The 25,434-nt window shown below is 38.5% G+C and overlaps 2 protein-coding genes across 2 annotated transcripts; one reads left to right on the top strand and one right to left on the bottom strand.

The window, feature by feature from the left end:
* Positions 1–917: 917 nt before the first annotated feature.
* Positions 918–9,009, top strand: ppid (peptidylprolyl isomerase D). Its single transcript, XM_034883317.1, has 10 exons — positions 918–1,138; positions 1,836–1,976; positions 2,659–2,765; positions 4,041–4,229; positions 4,353–4,475; positions 4,783–4,889; positions 6,709–6,850; positions 7,067–7,153; positions 7,472–7,514; positions 8,364–9,009. Exons 1-10 carry the CDS (start codon positions 1,054–1,056, stop codon positions 8,450–8,452), a joined length of 1,113 nt encoding a protein of 370 aa, XP_034739208.1. The 5' UTR covers positions 918–1,053; the 3' UTR covers positions 8,453–9,009.
* Positions 8,889–25,296, bottom strand: etfdh (electron transfer flavoprotein dehydrogenase). Its single transcript, XM_034883316.1, has 13 exons — positions 25,033–25,296; positions 24,101–24,259; positions 22,960–23,189; positions 22,567–22,648; positions 21,923–22,041; positions 21,187–21,264; positions 15,844–15,990; positions 15,534–15,674; positions 14,781–14,924; positions 13,004–13,172; positions 12,230–12,412; positions 11,660–11,881; positions 8,889–9,506 (listed from the first exon to the last, which is right to left on the bottom strand). The coding sequence occupies exons 1-13, from the start codon at positions 25,061–25,063 to the stop codon at positions 9,343–9,345; spliced, it is 1,869 nt and encodes a 622-aa protein (XP_034739207.1). The 5' UTR covers positions 25,064–25,296; the 3' UTR covers positions 8,889–9,342.
* Positions 25,297–25,434: the final 138 nt, after the last annotated feature.

Here is a 25,434-nt window from a genome sequence, read left to right as displayed (position 1 = left end):
CTCGAGGTCAACGGCAATTTGTGGAAAAGCCATCACTATAATAGACAGGCCTCAATCTGACACCTGCCTGAAGGCATGTTGTGATGGAATTTTGTTGAAACCCAACACTGTACGTATCAGAGGGCATCAGTGTGGAAGGCCGAGTCAAAAACCTTTATTAATATTAATCCCACCACTGTCACCCCTCACTTTTGTCTCCAAATGCTCTTGTATAGCTTCTATTTTATATTCTGTATTTATTTTAGCTAATGTACTTCTTATTTTCATGTTACGTTATATACTTATCTGTATTTATTTTTTGGTTGTTTCTGTTGTAGCCTACTGCAGCAACAAAAAACAACCAAATTTCCCCACTGGGGATGAATAAAGGTCTTATCTTATCTCATCCTAAACCAGCAGGGGGTCCATGGGGGTTAGGACCCTTTAAAGGAAAACCGTTTGGAAATGTGGAACACATGTGGAAAATTATCGGATGTGTGACTGATATTTTGCTGCTCTAACACTAAAATTTCCCTTTTTTTGGGATCAATATCTATGTATCTATCCATCCATCCATCCATCCATCTATCATCTATCTATCTATCTATCTATGCTAGTTCAACCCAAGATTTACCCTGTTTTATCTGAGGCAAGAAGAGGTAGAAACATCCAGTATTTACAGTTAAAAAAGTTAAGATTGGAAGAGCGTCTTAAGAAAGTTATTTGTGCAACATTAATATACTTTAGATTTAAACCATGTTAATCAGAATCAGGAAGCACGTTTTTTACTGGGAGATTGTTGTGAAAATTACATTTTGCATACATTTCTGCATTCGGTTTTTTGTTGCCTTAACTGATTTGTAAAAGCAAGCAAGCGGTCATTTATTTTCTTTACCTCATACAATGCTCATGACACCGACAAATTCAACATACTATTATTTTGGAATATGCTCACCGGAAGTAATTGCCTCCATTCTTCTTCGTTTAATCTGCTCCAGTAACGTTACAGCAGCCGGGTTTAGACAGCTAGCGAAGTTAACCGAAACAAGTGTCTGAAACCAACCTGTCCTTAAAATGTCTCACCCAATACCGTCTGACAAGCCTTCAAACCCCGAAAACCCTCGTGTCTTCTTCGACGTAGACATTGGAGGAGAAAGAGGTCAGGACATTTTAATTTTAATGTTAGTCAACGTTACCAGTTTAACCGCTAACGTTAGCCTTTTTAGCTTAGCTAGCACAATCCGCCCGTTCTAGTGACTTGCTGAAACGGATTCGTTTATGCTAGAAGCTTCCAATAGCATTACACCTTAGAAAACAGACACTATGTAAAACATCGACATTAGAGGCTTGCTAATATTTAAAGGGAGTTAGCTTTAAGTCTAACTGATAGCTAGTAAGGTTCATTTAGAGAGCTTGTAGTAATGTTAAGTTTAAACCACGTGTGTCTGTGTTGTCTAGAATGACTTGTAAATTTAGCTTTGCTGTCATAACACTGTAAGATAGCGTCCACGGTCATAGAAAAATCAGATGGTAATTATTAATCATATGTGTAGATAGCTTAATATCAACTTACCGTCAGCGCTCTATTGATTACATTCTGGCTGCAGCCCACACATTGATTATTGTAAAAGTTAGCGTGACAAGGCCTATTTTGTCCGTTCCAAAATAACGTTACCTCAATATCCATACTCCACTTTACATAGCTTTTGGTACAGATAATGATTTTATGTTTCAAGTATGTGATGACTTAGTCTATACCGTCCCGTAGACCATAGTGTAAGTTACACCATACTGCAGAATCTGTGAATAAACTTGTACAGTAATGTCATTGCCGATTTTTCTTAATTTGTCCACAGCTGGCCGAATAGTTCTGGAGCTGTTTGCTGATATCACCCCCAAAACTGCAGAAAACTTCCGGGCACTCTGCACTGGAGAGAAAGGCACTGGAAAATCAACTGGGAAACCGCTGCATTTCAAAGGATGCCCATTCCACAGAAGTAAAAAGCCTCCACATCTTCATATAATGTGACACCTTGATGTTTTAGCGCACACACGCACACACACACACACGCACACACACACACACACACACACACACGTGTGTGTAAAAGAACATAAAATGTATTGCTGTGGGTCACTTGGAGAATTTGAAAGTTAGGTTAAAGTTACTTTGGTGGACTCATTGAATAAGTTATTGGGTGCCCAGATAGCTCAGTTGGTAGAGAAGGCGCCCATATATAGAAGTTTAGTCCTCAATGAAGTGCTGTATGTCATTCCCACTCTCTCCCCTTTCATGTCTTCATCTGCCCTGTCAAAACTAAAGGCTGAAAATGCCCAAAAAATAATCTTAATAGCAAAAAAAACAACATTTATTTCAGTTGTCAGTTCACCAATATCCATGAAAATTAAATCTGCTAACTATGTAAGGGGTGACTGGCAAAAAAGTCACAATAATGGTTAGTTGAACAAACAGCTGTTGAATATTGTTAAACTAAAAGGCACTTATTGATGCTTTTAAAGCATGAATGTCATGAGACATAGTATATAATATGTAAAGTAACTAACAGGCTTATTAAGCCTTTGGCTCTTAGCTTTTTTAAATCAAGGAGCCTGACTCACTATTGACATTCAGTCTGGTTTATCTGAAAAATAATTTGGCTGTAAATTTGTTTCTGGCAGTCATCAAGAAGTTCATGATCCAAGGAGGTGACTTCTCCAACCATAATGGCACCGGGGGCGAGAGCATCTACGGGGAGAAGTTTGAGGATGAAAACTTCCACTACAAGGTAAGATACTTAAAGGGTAACTACCGTATTTTTCAACTTGGGCTCCATTTCCAGATGCATTTGTGTCCAATAGACTTTGAATTTAGTCCTGTATTGAGCAAGATCGCAATGACGAACTGGCGCAAAACTAAGCTAAAATGGGGTCATTGTGGAGCCTTGATATTGTCCAATAAAAAGGATTTAGTTTTTGTGCTACTGACAGGCTCAGATTGTTAATAAAAGTGTCTGACAACATTATCGATCGATTTCAACCACAGGGATCTGGTAGCAACAGGTCCCACTCCTGACAACCTATTCTTTGGGCATATAGGGACACAGCACCCATGGGAGCACTACCAATATCCCAAGCCCCGCAGCCCTTTAGCCGCTGCTTCACCCTGCTCAGCCTCTCTCTCTCTCTTTCTCTTCATCCCTAACGTTGTAGCCTACTCTGGCTCAAATTAATAGCCTACATGTGGTCATCAAACTATAGTGACCTTATCCACATTGTCAAAATCATTTAAATATTGAGCCATTACATTGAAAATCTTTTAGAGAACAGGAGCCTTTAATTTCTACACAGACTACCTAAACGCTTTTCTCTCGTGTCCTTTTACTCTCCACACTGCTGTCTTCGGACAAATAGTCACGTCCTGAGATTGATACTTTTGTCAGACACTTTTAATAACAATAGGAGCCTGTCGGTACCAAAAAATAATCACTTTTAATGGACAAAAAGCAAGGCTTCACAATTGCCCCATTAGGTTACATTGTAGCTCGGTTCCCGTCGGCTCATCATTGAGATTTCACTCAATACTGGATCAAAGTAAAAGGTTTTTGGTCGCATCAGTTTATTAGACACAAATGCATGGAAATAAAGCCCAGGTTGGAAAAAAAACTATAGTTACTCTTTTAATACCACATCCCCATTACTATTGCATGCTTTCTTCATCCATTATGTTACTAATTACTCATTGTTCATCATTAGTTTTTAGTTATACTAAGGTGAAAAATAAGGCTTTAAAAATAAGTCAGACTATTTTACATATAGCAAACAATTGACCTATCCCTCCAGCATGTCCAAGTGACCCATTTTTGGGAGGAGTACACTGGAATCTGGAGTCTATCTCTAGCTCCATGGACTCTCCCTCTGTGTTCAACTAAAAAGGCAAAAAGGCCTAACAATTCAAATCTGTTCTTGAATAACGGAAATAATCAAAACCTCCATATTTGTGCATTTGTCTCTGTAGTGCCTTCTTTTGTCTGTTGTAATAATGTATTTCCTTTTCAATGTAGCATGACAAAGTGGGTCTGCTAAGCATGGCGAATGCCGGGCCAAACACCAATGGCTCCCAGTTCTTCATAACTACTGTCCCCACTCCACACTTAGACGGCAAGCACGTCGTCTTCGGACAAGTGTTAAAAGGAATGGGAATCGTAAAAATGCTGGAGTCTCTTGAGACTAATGAGGATGCTCCTGTTAAGGTAAATGTTTTCAGTTAAAATTGGTAGTTTAATTCCAAAATAATACATTTACTCTTTTACAAAGTTGGCACCTACTCTTACAAAGGTAAGTACTAAAACTTCTGCTAATGTCTACTTTTGCAGCCATGTGCCATAGCAGACTGTGGTGAGCATAAGGATGGGGACAGCTGGGGCACTGGACCAAGCGATGGATCAGGGGACACGCACCCAGACTTCCCCGAGGACTCTGACGTCGACTTTAAAGATGTAAGTATCCGTGAAGTCTTTGATCTTAAAGGAAACGGTTCAACTTTGGCAGATAGCAAAAAGCTCTGAGGGACTCTGTTAAAGGACCACTTTGGCTGGGAATGTGCACATTATATATCCAGCACACGTTAAGCATAGCAAACACTCAAAGTATACTACTATTAAACAAGTTCAAGTGCTTGTCCCCAAAATAAGGGATGATGGGCTTTTTATAATACATTTGATTCTGATTTGAACTCAAAATAAAGTAGTTTAGTCTGTTTTGTTCACAACCGGTCTGATTCTGTTTCTTGCCGTTTGCTTTCAGGTTGACAAAGTTCTGTCTGTGGCTGAGGATGTGAAGAACATTGGAAACAGTCTTTTTAAGAATCAAGACTGGAAAGCTGCTGTCAACAAATATAGCAAAGCCCTCAGGTAATATACTGTCACTGCATGTGAATTATGTGAATCGCCTTCATTTTATTAAAGGGTGAGAATCTGAGAAGCAGACCTTTTTAAAGCAACCATCCAAATTAAATAAAGTATTTCAATTAATCTACATACATTTAATAAATAGTATACTATCTGAAATTAACTCTGTGGCACATGTTGTAGAGGCGGTGTGATGTCTGCTGTTTAAGCCTCATCTTCAGATGTAGTGTATTATCTATCTATATTAACCTTGTTAAATATTATAAAAACAAAAACAGTGAACACACTTAATGAAAAGGGTACTCACTTTGGCCATCTCCTAATACTTAATGTCTGCCCAGCTTATGTGTGAAATTCTGCTTACATCCCATTTGTTACTATTATAAACTAACATATGTCTCTGTTTTTACGCAGTGGTTTCCTAAAACAGTTTGTCGCCGTAGTTTTTAGCAAACCTTACTTAAATAGAAGTAAATAGTGCATTTCTTAGTTGGGGAGTAATTTAATATGTCAGTATCGTAGCAGCAGGAAGAGGTGTTTGTGGGCTAAAGTTAAAATAAACAAGAGTGTGTATGTCATTGTGTGCTATTTAAGGATTTGTTTACATAGATGGTATTTGGTAGTAGGATTGGCTCTTTGTTGGTTTTTGGTCTTTTAATGGAATTTGTTGACAATAAGAAAATTCTGACGAGCATTAAAGGAGAATTGCGGTTGATTTCAACATGTAGCTTTGTTTGTAGATTTGGAGTGCTGTCAGAGAGAAAAAAGAAACAAAACCAATCAGTGCGGTCTACACTGGGTTATCCTCCTGCTAGAGTTAGCACCCAACAGGCTTAAACAGGGCAAGTTTTAAACATATTTTTAACCTCTAATTAAGTTTAAAATGTCATTACAAGTGCCTAACCTATGTGAAGTGATTCCTACCGAGGGAACACAGTGAATCTGACTGCAGTAGATGAGATAAAAAGGCATAAAAGTTGTTAATCCATACCTCTGTTTATTTACTGTTTTCCGGTAAAGTCCACACCTGTCATTTGTCGAACTCATACAATCCAATATTCCAAAACATATTTTAATTTATTAGAAACAGGCTGTAACCTGACACCACAGTGGAGCCAGCAGGCTGCAGCAGGTCAAAAGTTCAAGAGCCCACAGTTGCTTAGTTACCTATGCTCTTGAACTCTTGAACTGCAGCTCTCCTAACTCCGCTGTGGTGTCAGGTTACAGACTGTTACTACATAGTCATTAAGGACATAACAGCAAATCGTTTTTTTGTGGACAAAAATACAGTTTGGAATATTGAATTGTATGAGTTTGACAATTGACTAGTGTGGACTTGCCCAGAAAACAGCAAATAAACAGAGGTGTGGATTAACACAACTTTCATGCCTTTCTGTCACATCTGCTGTAGTCTGATTCATTGTGTTCCCTCGGTAGGAATCACTTCACATGGGTCGGCACTTATGACATTTTGAACATCTTTAGAGGCTAAAAACACAGTTTAAAACTTGCTGTTAAAGCCTGTTGAGTGCTAACTCTAGCAGGAGGCAAAAATTTTCATTTTTCTTGCTACTAACAGCACTCCAAATTCCCAAACAACCGAGCTACGTGTTCGAATCAACCGGAATTCTCCTTCAAACTGAACCACACCTGTTGTCAGTGCCATTTCTGTTAAATGAAGTGTCTCTCTCGCAAAAATAAAGATATGGAAAGAAGAAACTGGAAGACAGAAACCACTTTGTGGCAGATTACAGTCAAGCAACAAGGTTTGTGAATAGGCATTTTCTATCACTAACCATGAGTGTGATTTTTGCATGTGCAGGTACTTGGAGGTGAGTGGAGAGCTGCTGGAGGAGGCGGCGCAGCAGAAGCTGGAGCCCACCGCTCTCAGCTGCTTCCTCAACACAGCTGCTTGTAATCTGAAAATGCAGCTGTGGCAGGATGCTCTGGAGAGCTGCAATGAGGTACATCTGTTAGCGGGGATGCGTTTGACTATTTCTTACAGCAAATTTCCCAAAAATAGCACCATTGATTTTTAAGTCCCAACCTACCTTATCATTTGGACTTATAGTTGAATTAATGACGTTAACATTTTTGTCATTAACTAATGACTAATAATTTAGCCAACTTTAAGAAAAGATTCAAGTAGGATAGAATTTAATTTCTGTCGTGTCTTACAGGCTCTGGAGCTGGACCAAGTGAATACTAAGGCACTTTTCCGGAGGGCCCAGGCCTGGCAGGGGTTAAAGGAAAACAGCAAAGCCATGGTAACATCCACACAAGCACTTCACACTTTAAATCGGGAAAAAAAAGTAATACTATACACCACAACAGTTAAAAATATACATTATTATTATTGTCTGTATGGATTATCTGGTTTAGCATTATATCAGCTCAGGAAAGCCTATTGGATGTAGTAGAAATAAATGTAAGCACTTGGCAGACAATAACTGTGCTTATTTGTCTCATTGTCACATGTCCTAGTTTGTACAAGATCCATTCCAGACACATTGATCTCTGAGATGTTCAGTATTTAGAGCAGTTTGAGGTTAGTTTGACTTAAATTGTTTTTCTGCATTTTTCAGATTGATCTGAAGAAAGCTCAGGGAATAGCTCCAGAAGACAAAGGTGGGCAATGTGTCTTGAACATCATCCCTGCCAAGAATGCTGCGAATGTTTCCCATTCTCCTACATTTGCATATTTAGATAATTTACTTTAGCATTTTATGCATAATCACATGTATTATTCAAACTTAGCATTCAAGCTCATGAAGAAAAATAGTCCAGGACTGCAGGAACATCCTGTTTGTTTATTGTTTGCCTAATTGAACTTTTTATTAGGGACATGAGTAACTGTTCTGTATGAGCAGCGTGCCACCAAAACATCATTACATAACACCTCTCGGTGGGAGTTAATCTATAAGTTTAAAGAATATAGGACGAGAATGGCCACATTCTCTTCCAAAACTGATTTTGTAGCCAATAAAAGCACTTTACCAGCTAAAGACGACAACACTGCTGTAATGCTAAAACTCCCCCAGCTCCTGCTGGGTGACATCTGATGTAAGCAGATGCAATGAATTAATTTTTTTTTTACAGAACCTTTAAGATATTTTTTGGGCAGTTTAGGTCTTTATTTATATAGGACAGCTGAAGACATGAAAGGGGAGAAAGAGGGGAATGACCTGCAGAAAAGGGCGCAGGTCAGAGCCAAACCTGTGGCCGCCGACACAAAGAGTAAACCTCTACCAGCTGAGCTAGCCAGGCGCCCTTCTTTTGATATTTTAAGCAGCAGTTTTTGGGCTGCTAGCTAGGAGATAAGAGCTACCAGTGCACTTCATGCTCAGGACATGTTTAAAGAAAAACACAGTGTATTGAAGTAGACACATGGATATCAAAAACAATGTCCGAAGTCTCACTTAAGATGAAACTGATGTAGTTACATTTGATCCATTCTTTTTTTTTTTCTTTTTACAGCTATCAGCAATGAGATGAAGAGGGTTCATCTCAAAATCCAGGAGGAAAAGGAGAAAGAAAAGAAAATCTATGCCAAAATGTTTGCGTGAACATTTCACCTAATGATGCAATGAGTTTGTTAGTAACGTTTGTCAATATTTGAAGTCATCTCTACGTGGGGAGCTGCAGTCATAAGGAGTCTGTAACCAGGTGAAAATCTACAGTATGATTTGATGTTTTCAAGCGGCACATTACTCACTGTCAGTATTTTAAGGGAATAACTGTTGTAAGCTTGGGCCTGTCTTAATTCTGACAAGTGTCTTCACTGTAATGAATAGTTTGAGTGTTAGTCTGATGCATGGCGGACTCCACTGCTCTGAAAACTGGGTTAACACTGGCCCTTGTTCTAGGGGTTTGAAGTAGTTCAGCGAAGCAAAGTTGTGTGTTTAAATTGTTTCATGGTAGGGATTTTGATACCGTGCCCTTGGCCACACATACGTCTATTTTTATTTTGTTTTTTTACAGAGGTCAAAAAAACAAAAGGGATAACAGTAAATAGTTCTTTATTCATTACTGTGATATCATTTAATGATTTTATGTACAATACGGATCAAATGCTGTCCTAATATTCCTGGAATAAATGCAAAAATAAACCTTAATTTGAGAACTCGTTTGCTTCTTCAATTAATGATGGTTTTAAAGAAAATATATTAACTAGTAAATTAAAGTTTTTTTCCAAACACAAAAGACACTAACTACTTTAAATGCCCAAATTGGTAGTGAGGCAAAATGTGACTTGTTTTATATATGGTCCTGTATTTGCCACATTTTCAAGTTGATATTCCACTATAAGTTAAGTATTCATGTCTAACATATTATATTTAAAACAGTTTAGTTATTTTTTGTTGTATACTTAGGCACATTTGCCATCAATGGCAAGTACTGCACACCTGAATGATACTTTAGAGATATCTTTCTAGACAAAAAAGGTTTAAAAAGTTCACAATCCGTTGTAGGCTGGTCCTCCGCCGCCTTCAGGCACAACCCAGTTGATGTTTTGGCTCGGATCCTTGATATCACAGGTCTTACAGTGGACACAGTTCTGAGCGTTTATCTGCAATCTCATCCCATCTCCAGTTTCCAGGGGAACGTACTCGTACACACCTGGGAGGGTTGGGAGAGATACAAAAAAAAAAAGTATACTAGTTATATATGTTCCATTAATTTTTTATTAATAATGACCAGGACTGTATTTATCAAGCTTCTCAAAGTACCATAGTAGTCCCACATGCTGAGAATTCATGAAATTTACTTCTACTTTCAAACTGAAGTATAAAAGCAAGTAATCACATTTATTTTAAAGCTAAGAATCACTCTTACTCTCCCAGTTATTTAAGACTGCTCAAGGAGGTCTCAAGTAGGCCTGCATGACATTGCGAGGAAAAACGTTTTTGAAATTTTTCAAGACGAGCAGTTAATAAAACGGTATAGTTTGGCAAGAGCAGGCAATGTTGTAAAAATCTAGTTGCAGCTCGGTTAACAGCACATCGGATTAACATTTGAAATTAGGCCATGGTGGAAAATGTGTTCATCGTATTCTCTTGAAAAATTTTTTTGCGTGTTGAATGTAAACTCCTCTTAGTATTTTTGCCATTTAATGTGAACTTATCCACGTATTCTTAAATAAGGAAATCTAGTCTGTGGTCGTCCAAAATCCCGTTTGTAGCACAGCAAAGTGTTGTGAATCATCCCTAAGACACTTTAGATACAGTCCTACACTTCACTTAAATTTCGACTGAGATGCTTGATAACTTAACTTTTAAGCAAAGATGTTTTATTCTTAAGTCAATTCTTAGCAGTGTGAGTAATTCTCACAGGCTTAATAAATACGGGCCCTGATCAGGGTTTTTCTTTTCTAGACATGAACAAGAAACATTACAGTATACAACACAAGTAATCAATGCAGGAGTCAATGTACTATCATTGGTTCTCGTATGATACCTATGATAAAACTGAGATACCCTATAATTTCCAGCCCTATTTAGCTCTTTGGCAGTAAACAGTGAACATGGTGTGGGGACTCTAACAGCAGCTGTACAATGTGGACACACCTGAGCCTCCTCGTTTTAACCGTGGTATAAATGAATGCCTCGACGCATTTGGTTTTATAGCTGAAAAATGTACTGACTGTTGCCCACTACAGCAGCTAAATGTGTACGTGAAAGATAGCCCAGTTGATCGTAGACTGCTTTGGTCATTGTTTGCAAAATGCCGTTCCGCCGGTTCCCTTTTGAACATGCATTCTTAGATTGATCCCGAGTGGACAGAAGTAATTAAAATCTTAAAGCTTTACATATACTACAGCGTTAATGCGGCTTAATTTCCTCTGCCTACAGCACAGATTAGTCTGATGGAGACGTACTATATGTGACTCTAAATGACTTATATAAGGTCAGGGTTATAAAAAAAAGTGAACCTATCCTTTAGGCTTTAAAGGGAAAGTTATACATTCCAAAGTTTAGAGAATATAACAGGTCAGCGGTCACTTTTGCATACTGCGTTTGCCACTTACAATACACCATTAACACATTTCTGGGGAAAAAATTGATTAATTCCAGCCAACAAAGCTGAGCCCCCAACTAATTATAAAAAAATTATTAACCTTCCTAACCCAAAGCTGCAGCATGCACTCCCATTCTGAGGTTACTGTTCTCCTGCTTTATCCAATCTACCCTGCTCTTTGTCACAAACTGCTGCATTTGTTCACGTTAAGAACGTCTGACCACACGTCACTAGGTTTCCTCAGAATTCAAAAGGAAGCCAGGTGAAAAGGTCTCTTTGTCTTTATCTGAAAACACATGGTCTCTGAAGGATTTACATTATTGCAACTTATTTCTACAACACTTTTTTTTTTGATATTTAGAATTATATCAAAAATGGATAGATGTTCCAGTTCATTACCTTTAGAACAAAAGTAAGGTATTGCAATTCAATATCTCTCCAAACATTTAGACTCTGCTGAAACTAAAGCTGCCATTTGTAGAAGAATGCACACGACCATAACACATTTTCCCATTAAAACCCAGCATGTTCACTTTTGGTTCTACACGGTTTTGAATTTAGCTGAGATAGAAATTTGACAGCCAGCAGTTATGTTTAAAATCCCCTGATCATGCAAACATTCCAAAACTCCATTGTACAAGGTGCCATGACAATAAAAGGTTTTCTATTCTGAATGTAATTTCTCAAAGATTGTCTTTTAACTGCACTGTAATAGATTGTGTGGGGGATGCTCTTCAGAGGCCATTGTGGCTTACCTGCGGGGCAGAAACGTTGCTCGGGCCCGTCGTATATGGCCAGGTTCCTTTCTACCGGGACACTGTCATTCTTCAGGGTCAGGTGGGGGGGTTGGTCCCCCTCGTGGTTGGTGCCACTCAGGGCCACAGAGGAGAGCAGGTCAAAGCTTATCTTGCCGTCAGGCTTGGGGTATTCAATAGGTGTACACTCTTTAGCCGGTTTCAGCTGGTTGGCATCGAGGCCTGAGACAGATCGAGCACAGACTATTACGTTTTTTCGCTGAGATAAGATCATCTAACAGCTCACCTAAGACAAACCCCTGGTATTGTGTTTTGCTGCCTTTCTGCAGCAGCACAACTAAACCACACTGAAAGAAGCATTTCATTAAGCATATAGCTGAGGTCAATACACGGATTATTACTGCATATTGCTTTTTATTATAGTAACTATTAGCACATGAACTTTCAAGTAACAAATGATTCACCTGTTATGTCTAACTTAGATTACACCAATAGAGTGAGCAAAAGAGATCCACTAAATGCATACAACTCAAAACAACAGTTAACACCAAGCTGTACAGTGATACTCACCAGCGTGTTTGAGTGTCCACGGCTCTTTTCCTCTGAAGATCCAGTAGAAAACTCCAGTGTAGATCATGCCACCGTACAGGCCAAAGTAATTGTGGAAGGACGGACGGATGTTTCTCACTGAATGCAGCTCTTTCCAGACCCACGAGTTCTTTAAAGCCTCCGTGTACTCTGGTATATGGAGTCCTGCAAAGATTAAAGTATTTTAATTGAATTTCTGCTCTTCTGTTAATCATGTTAAATGTCAGCACAATTATAGCACAAAGACTTGACAAGACTTGAAAGAATGACAACCCATTTCAAGGAATATGGAAGTTTCCTCTTTCCCATTGGATCCCTAAGAAAACAACTCAGTCTAATTGGAGTTTTCACATTTAAAACTTTGGCACATAAAACCCAAATTTTTCTGACTACATACAATTTGTATTATAGAAATTCCATTCTTTTTTGTTTTCTTTGTGTGAAATAAGTCACAGCACTGCTACAGAAGGTGATGATTCATGATAATGTGCCTTGCTGACTTTTACATTGACACTGCAGGTTTTTTGATTGATATACTTGCACTAATTTCTCCCCATTGGACCTCTGTTAAATCCTCAGGTCGCTATGAAAGCTGATATTAAAGAGTTTATTGCCTGACCTTTTATAGCTGACAAATGTCATATAGCTGACATTGCACCTAGCCTTGTGTTTGATTATATAACTAGAGTAAATGCCATTGTCCCCATGAGGACGTCACTTTCTCTACACCTGGTGATGCTATTATGACTGCTGTACCTGTTGTCTCTGAATCCAGGCTCTCTGCGGTGATTTTAGGGAAAATGGCCTCAGCCGCCAGCATGCCACTCTTCATGGCTGTGTGTGTGCCTTTGATCTTTGGGACATTCATGAAGCCGGGGCTGCAGCCTATCAGTAGCCCTCCAGGGAAAGTCAGCTTCGGGATGGACTGGAAAGGAAGAGGAGAGAATTCATGTTTTTTATTTTTTTATTAATAATCAGTACTGTATGTCAATAATACTACTGGATGTTATCAGGCACAAAGTAGTCTCGCTTTGCCAGACCATCTTCCACAGCGCCGCGGAGGAGGGTCTGGCTAGTCCACACAACATTCCGGGTTGGGAGACAAACGTGCTCTGGTTTATCGGCAGTTCTTTAAACCAATCACAGTTGTTATCGGTGCCGCTAAGCACCGGGCAGAGCCACGTTGCTGCTGCAAAATAGACTCGGGAAGGAACTTGTTTTGGTGGAGCGGATATGTTCAAAGGTTGTTTTAGTCGTGCAACAAAAAAACTTAGATTGGACAGATAATCTAGTTAGCTGTCTGGATTGACCCTGCAGAGATCTTAGGGGCAGTTAACCATAATCCTCAGGAATCGACCAAAGTTTAAAATTCCAACATCAAGAAAGCGAAGTGGACATCCGGCTGAAAAGATTGAAATCAGGCGGAATTCTCAGCGACAGCGTAGCAATCCCGGAAGTGTAACTTGGAGAATATGGACTAGCCACAAAGCAATAATCACATGTGAAATCATATTTTATAACTGTTAAGGTCTTTAAATCATGGATTACATTTCAATGGCTCAGGATTAAGGAGACCTAAATGAGCCATCAACTCACGCTGAAAGATCCCAAGGTGTTCTTAGTACCTGGTGGCATATTTAATCCCTCAAACCTGTTTCCAGTCAGCAACTGGATTTCCTCCCAGTTGGACTTCCACTGGGGAGGAATCTAACAGATGTGCCCACTACCTCAAATGAGCTTTCAATGTGAATAAGCAGTGGCTGTGCTTACTTGTAATATTTGTTATTTTCAAATTCATATTAACATGACAATTATTTAGTTTTATTATCAGTTAAAATGAAACTACTCAAACAAAGATGTTTCTTTCAGTATAAAAGCATCTGATCATACTGAAATAACTCTAATGTTTTAATTTAATATTTGAAATCTAATTGAAAATCTTTGCCCAGGAAGAGCTACATTGCATATCTGACCGAGGGATCAAAGGAAGTTATTTATTCTTGCCTGAAAACTTTCACTGTTAAAAAAATGAGTCTGACTGAGGACGCACCAGAAACCAACACAGATTACAGAAATCACACTAACAACATACAAAGCCTCACTGACACATTCAAACAATACAACAAATAAGACTAAATACAGTAATGTATCAGTAGCAGTGAAAACATGTCGAGAATTTGATTTAATTAGTAGTTTGTTTCTGTTGTCATTCTGCTGGAACAACATTGATTTGTTTCCTGCGTGAATTAGATTCTAAATATAGAATCTGTTGATGGCTTTAATTAAATATGAAAGTAAGAAAACATTTTAACAAGCCTTGTAGAGAAACTGGCTAGTTTCGTGGAGTCATGCATAACAGTCTTCCCTGTATTCACAAATATAAACTGCATAGGAATGTTGTGCTTCCTCCAGTGTTGTAGCTGCACTCTTACTCAGTCTTTTGACATTTATATTAGATCAGTTTTAGGGTTCAAGCAAGTTAACGACATGTTAACGGCATGTTTGAGAAAAATGTGTAAAGTGACTTATTTACCTGTATTCCTCCCTCGTTCAATGCCCTTGCTCCATATGCAATTCTGTTGCCTCCCTCCAGTGTGGGAGCTACAGAGGGATGATGTTTCCAGCGCTGGAACTCCCTAAAGGGGCTCAGGTAAGGGTTTGTGTAGTCTAGGCCAACCTGGAGTAGGGAAAAAAGGCCAGTTTAAAAGTCATTTAGCAAAACAGGTATAATAAACCTAGTAGACAAATATAAAGTAGGAAAAGATTGAGTGTTTTCTGAAGCAAATTTGGATTAGAAAACAATTAAAATTGAATTTGTTTTTGTCATCAATCTAGACAAGCTTTGGGCTTTTGGAATTATCAATACAAATCAAGCTTTCATCATCTTTGTTGTCTCTAGTTACAATGTCACTAAAACCCACGGCCGCTACGTCTATACAGTATGTGTACGCCTGGTCTACTAACTGAGCTAACCCAGCCATGAAGTGAACAGATTTAAATCACTGTCAGTGGTTCTTCTGAATGTATGTGCATAATATGCCTTTTTCTTTAATTTATTTACAAAATAAATAAAAGTCATGCTTTTACTTTGTTATTACAGAGTGTTGCAAGTAGACTAATTCAGAAACAAATTAATTTAAGATGTTATTTATTATTCTCAGCAGGATCAATAATTGGACACAGCTAGCCTATTTACGCAGAAGCTCAAGCTGTTATTATCTACTGCTTGCATGACATCCTGCTGTCACGTTTAGTTCATTGTCAGTATGTGTACAAAGCCACTCACCACAAAGCCCAAGGCAACTAGTGGTTCTCCTTCATTCAGGTGATACAGGAAGGAGCCTCCATATGTGTTTCTGTTCAGGGGCCAGCCCACAGTATGCTCCACTCTGCCTGGTCTCCACTTCTTCTCATCAATCATCCATACCTAAAAAATCGAGGGGATAGGAGTTATCAACAAGCAGAGGATTCCTTTAAATCTACAAATTCATACTTTCCTGCACTCTCCCCAGAATGGACTTTACTCATTTGGAATGATCAATAAAACGAGATTAAGGAGAAACCAAATCTTTATGTGTGCGGTACATCGTATTTACCTCCTTCAGGCCAATGGCATAGGTCTGGGGTTCACAGTTCTCACGCAGGTTGAATTGCTTGTATAGCTGCTTGGCCAAGTGGCCATGACAGCCCTCTCCAAACAACGTGACTTTGGCATGGAGCTCCATTCCTCTCTCAAAGACATCCTGAAGCAAGTGAAGAACAGTAGTAGTAGTAGTAATAGCTAAGTTAGTGTGGTAACAATCAATAAATCACTTTATGTGGAGAAAACAACTTTTGGTATAATCAGACAAAAAGAAACAACATTGCCTGTACAAAATATTGATTGATAAAGCACTTTTCAAAAACAAGGTACATGTTTTCTTTTTTTCCTTTTTCTTTTTAAAGCAAGTCAAAATGAAAGATAAACAAAATCAATAAAAATCAAGTCTAAAATATTGAGATTTTAAAAGAGACTTAAAGGTCCAACGTGTGGGAATTTCTCCCATGTAACGGTGAGATCATATATATTGGAAACAACTCTCTGGCGCCACGCAGTTCAAAGTATGTATTGCAGCGCTGGTGGACTTCATGCTTCAAAAAGATGTCATCCACGTCTTCATCCAGCTTGACCTCCGGTGATCAGGTCAGTTTGTTTATTTTATATTAATTGCAAAATTGTATCTAAAAATTTGGTGAGTTTATCACATGACAGCAAAAATTCAAACGGCGGAGCAGTATGTCCTGTATGTCCCTTCCCAGCTAACGTATTTCAAGATGGCTCAAAAACATGGAGCATCTACCCCAGTTCATACAAATTCAAAATTCCAAGCCAATAGGAATACTTGTAATTGATGGTGGTGGTAAATATTAATTAAAAAGGACAAATTTGTGAACGAGCAAAACAGATTTTGATAACGAACAACTAAAAACATTACACACTGGACCTTTAAAAAAAAAGACAGTGTGCTAGCTTTCCTGATGTCCACCGTCAAGGCATTCCACAACGGAGGCGCCTGAGAAGAAAAGTCCCGATCACCTTTAGAGTTCAGGTTTGACCAGGGAATGACCAAGAGAGACCTACCAGAGGATCTTTTGTTACGTCTAGACTTGTACACTCTCAGAAAAACTACATAATTGTACCTTTAGGGGTACAATGGCTTGTCACTGGGGCTGTACCCTCAAGGGTACAAAAACTGTACCCTTGAGGGTTGCTTAGGAACATATATGTACCTTTTGACCCTCAAAAAGGTACAAATATGTTACTTGAGGTCCAACAATGAGCCCTATGGGGTACGTTAGTATAGATTGTACCTTGGGGGACAGAAATGGACCCCTACTGTACCCTTATTTCTGACAGTGTATGGGGAAACAAAGTTCAGCTATATTATTTTAGAGCTATCCCCATACAAGCCTAAAAAATGACCATTACTTGAAAAAAATTTACTCTAAAAAACACAGGGACCCAAAGGAGAAAACCCTTCATCATATATATTATATGCCACAATAAACATGTATGTGGTTACTATGGAGGACGTATTTATTCATAGTTCAAAGAGAAGACAAAAAGAGATCAGATTAAAAATATTATTTAACTACGTAACTAGGAATAATCATGCCATAATTCAAATTAAAAAAGAAAAAGGAAACTGAAAAAGCAAAGTAGAAATGTAAAATGGTAATCTGAAAATGTAAAGTGAAAAGTAAAAAAATCTAATTTAAAATACAAAGCTTAAATATAAATGCTCAAACTAAAATCTTAAATGAAAAGATGTCATTAAAATCACAATGAACATGAAACATTTTGAGTTTCCTATTTGATGTTTCTTTTTATTTTACTTTAAGTAGTAAAATATAAAATCATTTTATTTTAACCTTTGCACTTTGCAATTTTATCTTTTGAATTTTACATTTGGCCTTTACATTTGACGTTTTTTTCATTTGGATTTTGCGTTTCGAAAGGTGCATGTAAATGAGGAGGCACGGCTTAAAGGCTGGTGGGAGGGTCTGAAACTGAACGGGTGCAGAGGCACCTTAGGGACAGTGGGGGGAGCTGACTGCTGGGCAGCACACTGTCTGCAGCCTGAAAACCACGACAAGAGAGCAAGTAGAGGGAGCCGGGCTGTAGGCAGGACTGTTATTCATAAGGCAATGGCTTCAACTTGATGGTCAAAGTGTTCTTACCTGTCTGCTCATGTGGCCTCACACACAAAACCAACAGGACTAAAAAGGAGCCTTGCTTTGACATTGTATCACTGCCATGCTGCTCACTCCATGGAGGAGTAGAATGAAGAATAGCCAGTAAGAAATTGCTCGTCTCTCATTTCCACAACTTCCACAGTATTGCCGCTTATAGTTACAGTGGATCTGTAATTTTCATTTTATAACAATACTGTTACATCCCATATTATACTGTGCTTTTCAAAAAGGAGGAAAATAATACATTATCTTGGATGAAAGGTAAATTTGTCCCGTGGAATAAAAGTTCACAGTCCAGCACTCTTAGGTTACATCACTAAAGATCTTTGCGTCATGCTGGAGCTGAAGCATGGTTTGGTTAGACAACCGTTGTCTGGGAGACCAGATTTCAAGATATGTGGGAACCTTTCATTGTAACAATAGTTTATTAAAGAACACTTTTTAACATTTTAACACATAATGTGAAGCATAATGAAAGAAACAAAACTGTATTGTTAATTTTTTTTTTCACTTTTACTGAAATACAAATCAGTTGTGCTGTTGCAACAAATTCTGATTCTCAGTTGGTGGCCAAATAAGTAATTGCTCCCCTACAGGATAAATTCAACTGTCAGAGAAATTGTACAGATGTGTACAGCAGTAGGTAATAGACATATATAACAAGCAGAATAAAAAATGCACAAGCTTAACATAAAATACAAGACATTCATAAAGTGGTGATATGTCAAATAGGGAGTAAAAGTCCTGAGTCTACTGGTGTCCATTGAGCAAGTGGTTACAGAATTAGCGGTTTATCCAAGTCCAGCTTATGGTGTGACCCAGTAGCACTTGTGGGAGCTCTGCAGCAGACTGCTGATCCAAAGCTGTGACACCAAGTGCTCCTTTAATGTGCTATTCCGGTGAAACATCTTTCTGCAGAGAGGACCGAGAAGTCAGTGCAAAAGAAAACCTTAACCTCATATACTGCATTATATCAGGCCTAGTACATTTTTGGATGGGAGATACACTGTTCATTAGGAACAGATATAATGCTAGCATCAAGCAAATAATGGTGGAAGCCAAACAGGTAATCATAACACACTGCCATGAAACAGAACTGAATCAGATGCAGGTTAAGTATTGTTAGCCCAATGAGCTGGTCCTAACTGTTAGCCAGCATCTCCTGGAAAGCCCCAGCCAATTGCAGGAAGCTAACTGGACACTGCCTGTGTTCTGGTCTGCAAGTTACCATGGTATCCATTTAACTAGTCATGCATGCCAACATATAACAGCTAATAAAACGTTAACTAGTCACAAAAGGCAGTCGCTTACCTGGTGTACGGTCCGCTGCTTTCTTGCCGTCAGTCTGATAGGGAGCTGAGGTAGAGTTGTAAATGCTCCTTTTTAGTCCTGGTGACTTTGTGTGTGAGGCCACATGAGCAGACAGGTAAGAACACTTTGACCATCAAGTTGAAGCCATTGCCTTATAAATAACAGTCCTGCATAAAGACCGGCTCCCTCTACTTGCTCTGACTGTTATCGCCGTTTTCAGGCTGCAGACAGTGTGCTGCACGGCAGTCAGCTCCCCCTGCTGTCCCTAAGGTGACTCTGCACCTGTTCCGTTTCAGACCCTCCCCCAGCCGCTGGCCACGCCTCCTTGTTTACATACGCACATTTGAAATGCTAAATCGAAATGAAAATCTAAATCTGAAACGTGAATCTTAAAATGGTAAAGGGAGATTTTCAAATGTAAATTTAAAAGATAACAATGAAAATTATAAAGTCCAAAGGCTAAACTAAAATCATTTATTTTTTCTATTTGTAGTTCTAATTTAAGTATTTCCATTTCATATTTTGAGTTTCATATTTCATGTTTCTCTTTTCTTATTTCCATTGCAATTTTCAATGACATCTTTCCATTTAAGATTTCAGTTTTTAACATTTATATTTAAGCTTTGCATTTTACATTTTCACTTTACATTTTCAAATGATCTTTTTCCTTTTCAACTTTGCTTTTTCAGTTTCCTTTTTTAAATTGAATTATGGCATAATTATTCCTAATAGAAAAGTAAAATAACATTTAGGGATGCACTGAATCCAGGATATCGGTTCGGACTTGGCCAAATATTGGGCTTTTTGACAGAGTTTGGTTTATTCCAAACCTTAGAATTTTTGTCCACCGAACTGAACCCTATGCTTGGACTAGGCCTATTACGCTGGTCAACGTAATAAAGCCATTGATTAGAGGAAGGTGTTTACGTAGGTGGACCCTTGTGGAGGGTGGAATGGAACTCGTCAGCAGAAACAGTGATGTTTGGCCGTACTTTCAGTCAAAAGAAGGCGATTCAATTCAAGCTACATGTTAAATTTTCAATGCCGATTTGTCCATTAAAACATCTGCGTTTGAAACCTCTGAAAGAATATGAGTCGTGCGTGCAGGAATCTTCAGACAGCAGCCAAAATGCAGCAACTTCAGGTACAGCAAATGAAAAACAGTCACACCTAAAAACCAGTGTTAACCAGTCAGTGCCTCTCCCGGGCTGTCAGCTGTTCTCTCTGTGGGAACAGAGCGAACAAGCAGCCGGCTGCTGCTCGTTAGCTACTGTTAGCTTTCTAATTTCACCCACCCAACATACCTTCATCATACAATGGTTAGCAAAAATAAGCCAAACTAAATTGTCACTCATCTGGAGATAGCTTTCTTATGATGTAAAAAGAGCCTGTGCATTCAACATTAAGTTGTTACATTTAACTATTTTAGAGGCCGTGGAGTCGGTATTCGGATAAACCCAAATAAATCTGGACTCGGTGCATCGCTAATAATAATATTTTTAATTTGATCTCCTATTTTTCTTTGGTCTATCAATTAAAATTATGAATAAACATATCCTCTATATTTTACATATTACAACCTACTGTATAATACACAACATTTTCTCAAATGATCAAAAAATAGATTTTGTTCAAACGACTTTGGGAAACAATTTCATTCTTTCATTGACGTGACATACAAACTCCAGAATTTGTATGCTTTAAAGGTCAAAACAAGTGTTCCGGTTGGTTTGTTTCCTTAATATCCTTTCAACAGGGCCTGATGTATGCAGGCGAGTCGTGTTTATATGTAAAGAGTGGCCTATATCTGTGAACTTCTTTAAACAATGAATTCCTGACAAAGGGACTATGGTTTGACAGTATTATAAAATAAATGTTTTACTGCACAATACCTTTGGTGAGCCGTCTTTGGCGATGCCTACGTCATTGGTGGCAATTCCTTTTACACTTCCATCTTCATGAAACAAAACCTTGACAGATGTAATACAGATAAAAGTTAACACTTCCTGTAAACATGTAAAAGGAGGCACGGATTACTGGATTATATAAATGTTGCACAATTACACAAACAATTGACATGTCAATATATATACAGGTTATAATCAGCCAATAAATGGAAATTGATAAGATTAAAAAAAGAAAGAAGAAAATGCATCTATGTTTGTGAATTATTTGATTTTTTTAGCTCAGAATGAAAATGGAATAGAAAGTAGTTATATGATTATAAAAAAACAACAATCTGGGACCGTTTACAGTTTAACTGCAGAAACTGACCAAAGTAAGACAAAAGTAAGAGTTTAAAGCTACTTCCCATCATTCTTCCATGAATCACCAAACTTATAGTAGATGGTCTTTTAAAGGTTTTAAATGGTACAATTCTAAAAAACAACAACAGCAAAACACCTAAAAAGTGATCTCACCGGGCTTTGTAAAAATCCGACCAAGACCGTGGCCAAGATACTGTGTGTCATGGACATATAATCTACATAGCCCGAGTCAACCTACCAAACTACAGTGCATTTGAGAAAGACAAAAAGGAAAAGACACAGGCAAAAAGTGTTTAAGCTATTTGTATTGCATGCAAATTAAATATAAGTAAGTAATAAGTAAATTTAAAGGAGGTCTCACCTCAGCTGCGGCATAACCAGGGTACAGCTCCACTCCGAGCTCCTCGGCCTGCTCGCCCAGCCAGCGCACAAAGTTCCCCAGCCTAACAATGTAGTTACCATGGTTCCTCATGGGCAGACCTACAGACAACAAGAAAAACCTCAGTACAAATCCACAAACCAGAATGATACTGAGTGATCATTTTCCCCCATCTTTTTGGCAATGTACAATTTGCTCGATAAAACCTAGTTTAAAACTTCACTTTTGTGGCAACCTTTGTGGTTATATTCAGACAGTACCTTTGAAGAATGTTGCATTGATATCTCGTTATTTTCTTAGGGAGACAATATGTTTGCTCCGAGTGTCCGATGTTCAGTAATTACCGGTCTGACAAGAAAGAAATGATGAGGACTGAAATTTCTAATCGCCTCCGGTCGGAATGACGATGGAAATAATTCCATTAGCTAAATTTGAATTGTGTTAAAATACGTTACAGTGAATTTCACATATTTCGTTCTATTAACAACTGTAAGAATGTCAAAAACAATGAACAATCATATTTTTCATTTAGAAATGACTGTAGAGTATGTGACAAAGTGAAAACTATATGTCACGTTCACCAATTGTCACCATTATTATTTAAAACGAATAAGACAGGATTTTACCTGGCAAAATGGGGACAGGGATTCTGTGTTTCTCCGTTAAAATGTTGAAGACATCTTCAGTCACTGGAGTGTTCATGGGTGCCTGAGGTAAAAGAACAATGTGAACAACTTTGACCTAATAGGGATTTGGGTGTATAAGTACATGCATATTCCTTCATACATATAGCCAGTGTAGGTGCATGCAAATGTTGATGACTAATCTTGACTGGATTCCTGTGTACAGTATGTGTAACAATGTTAGATAAACCATTGCTGACAAACAGTCACGTAATATATTACTTAACATATACAATGAAGACCTGATATAACCATCCCTTATGCGATAAAAAGAGGTGATTTTACCATTCTATACACAAAACTCAGAAAGAGAAAACTGTTAAATAAGACACTTACCCCTCGTTCCTTCCAGTCAGGAAAGAGCTCGCTGAGGGCGGACGGCTCCAGACAGGCACCTGAGAGGGTGTGTGCTCCAATCTGAGAGGCCTTCTCCACAAGGCACACTCGCAGCTCCTTCTCATGTTCGTTGGCTAACTGCTTCAGACGAATGGCTGCAGAAAGACCGGCAGGGCCTCCACCAACTATCACCACATCTGCCTCATCGGCAAACCTTTCCATTTCGATCCCTGGGAAAGGCCCATGAGACAGAAATATCAAGAATGAGAAAGGGACTGCATTCTGATTTTGTTGGCAATATTTTTGAAATGATAGCTTCAGCCCTGTGACACACACCCAGCAAAGCCTTGCACTAAAACTGGCAGGATTAGGTTGGGTTCTATTTGCAGGGAAACCAACCAAACTAGCAAAATAATGACAAACTATGTGGTACCCAAGTGAAATTCAATGAGCAAAGGTAATACATTTGTGGGATTATTCACAAAGATTCTTCACAATGTGAAACACATTTTGGGAAAAAACAAACACTTTAGTTCATGCTCATGGGTTTAGCTTGGATCACTTCTGTCAAAACTTCCAGTCACAGCAAATTGACTAACATTTCTCTTTCTCTGGATTTACAAAACACTATAGGCCACAATTCAAACATAGTATAGTAAAATGAAAGGCGTAATGCAGGCAATATTTTCTTAATAATTACAGTTTTCAAGTACGTCTAACAAGTTGGAAATATTTATTTGCAGGCATATCATAAGATAAAAGTGCACTGTAAGCTTTTTGAGTGTAGGAAAAACTAAAACAAAAGTAGAAGTATAAACATACTTCAAGCATAAACTTGGCTAATAAATCACACAGTTATATGAAGACAGATACTTTTATTCAGTGTAAACATCCTTTTTCATATATGGAAAAAAACAGAATTAGACTCCTGACAGGGACACTAGATTGTGGTAAAGATTGTTATTTATAGACTATGTTGTTATTGACATGACACAGCACAGATCAAGCTACAAAACCATTAATCCTCTCAAGGTTGCCAGTAGCTTTCCAGCCTAGATCATCTAAATTGCCAGAAGACTGAAGGTACTTGTAATAACATAATTCTAACTTTGAAGAAACTTTAGATAGTACAGGGTCTTACCTTCCCATCTTGGATCTTTATCTCGAGAATGGATAGTGTAGTGTGTTGTGATGCGGGGTGTTGACACTGAAGAGCATTTCCTTCTATGTAATGTTGTGTACAGCTGAGGGGCAGCATGCTCTGTCTGTACAGTCTTCAATGCCCTGATACACCCGTGCGCTGCAAGAGAGAAAACAGTTCCCCTTTAAGACCAGCTGAAACTGGTGGGAATGTGGCTATTGACTATTGTGCTCACTGGTTTAGTTGAGCCTGAGCTAATTCGCAAATGATGAACCACAAATTGCATACATTTAAAGGTAAACTAAACTAGGCATATTACAGGCTTAAGCAGGTGGCATACTAGCTATGTTAAGGGGCATAACATAGCTAACATCTTGAAACACATCTAAAAAAACAATAAAAAGATCTAAATAGTGTTAACGTTAGCTTATGTATTGGAAATGAAAAGCAGCAGCTGTCAAAGTTGCAGTAACTTTAGCTGCACCATGCTAGCTAACCGAGTTATATGTGTAACCACAGATACATTGATTTCAAAGTCCAAAACTGAGACTCAAAAACATAATCTAACACATTCAATGACAATACGATAAAATATTGCTTATAACACCAGTGTATTTCTGAAAAGCCATTGGACGTGGTATAACCCAGGACAAGGACATTATTCAAGTGACCTAACGTTATGTTGGTTCAACTTTGACCTACATTTTAGCTTGATGCTAATATACATAAGCATGTTGGACTGTTTGGCTAGTGATAGGGCTAGAATTTGTAGAAAGCCTTAAAACAAAGTTGTGCACAAAGAACACATATTCCCTAACAGGCTGTGGGTAGTAACGTTGTATACACTGTGCAACGTTGGCGACATTTGACAAATCTGCCGGTTTAACAGCATGCTCGCAATGAGCTAGTTAACAAGCCATACACTGACGTACCTTTACTTGAATATCTGCTAGCTGGAAACATTATGTGTCAGCTCCAGCGGGATTTCTTTTCAAACCAACCGAAGTGAAGTTGCGGTGTGGTGTCCTCACTTCGCTGTCAGTGAACAGTTTGTGTAACCCCCCTTAGCAAACAAATGTCAAATCCGGATAGCTAGCTAGCTACCTTACAAAATGCGTCTCATAACACACACACTCAAGAGCGTCCAAAGCTGCGCTGCTGCGCGGAGTGATAACTGCGCCAATGTAGCTCTCTAGCTACATTTCACTCTGTCCCAGTTATGGTAAATCCTAGCTGGTGAGTTGTCGGTCCACGACAGGCAAGTAATCCCAGACCACTGTACGCCGCTTGTTTCCTTACGGAAAGAGTTTGAACAATGGATGTATAAGGTATAG

The sequence above is a fragment of the Etheostoma cragini genome, chromosome 10 (assembly GCF_013103735.1).
Source record: "Etheostoma cragini isolate CJK2018 chromosome 10, CSU_Ecrag_1.0, whole genome shotgun sequence".
NCBI classification, from domain to species: domain Eukaryota; kingdom Metazoa; phylum Chordata; class Actinopteri; order Perciformes; family Percidae; genus Etheostoma; species Etheostoma cragini.
This window is presented reverse-complemented; position numbering and strand designations above follow the sequence as displayed.

Bases quoted from the DNA above. Each gene is read 5' to 3' on its own strand.
- etfdh (XM_034883316.1), bottom strand. From the start codon at position 25,063: ATGTTTCCAGCTAGCAGATATTCAAGTAAAG. The intron at 24,260-25,032 runs GTACGTCAGTGT...TCTCTCTTGCAG, and splicing joins TAGCAGATATTCAAGTAAAG to CGCACGGGTGTATCAGGGCA. The intron at 11,882-12,229 runs GTGAGTATCACT...GATCTGTCTCAG, and splicing joins GTGGACACTCAAACACGCTG to GCCTCGATGCCAACCAGCTG.
- ppid (XM_034883317.1), top strand. From the start codon at position 1,054: ATGTCTCACCCAATACCGTCTGACAAGCCTTCAAACCCCGAAAACCCT. The intron at 1,977-2,658 runs GTAAAAAGCCTC...TGTTTCTGGCAG, and splicing joins AGGATGCCCATTCCACAGAA to TCATCAAGAAGTTCATGATC. The intron at 7,154-7,471 runs GTAACATCCACA...TGCATTTTTCAG, and splicing joins AGGAAAACAGCAAAGCCATG to ATTGATCTGAAGAAAGCTCA.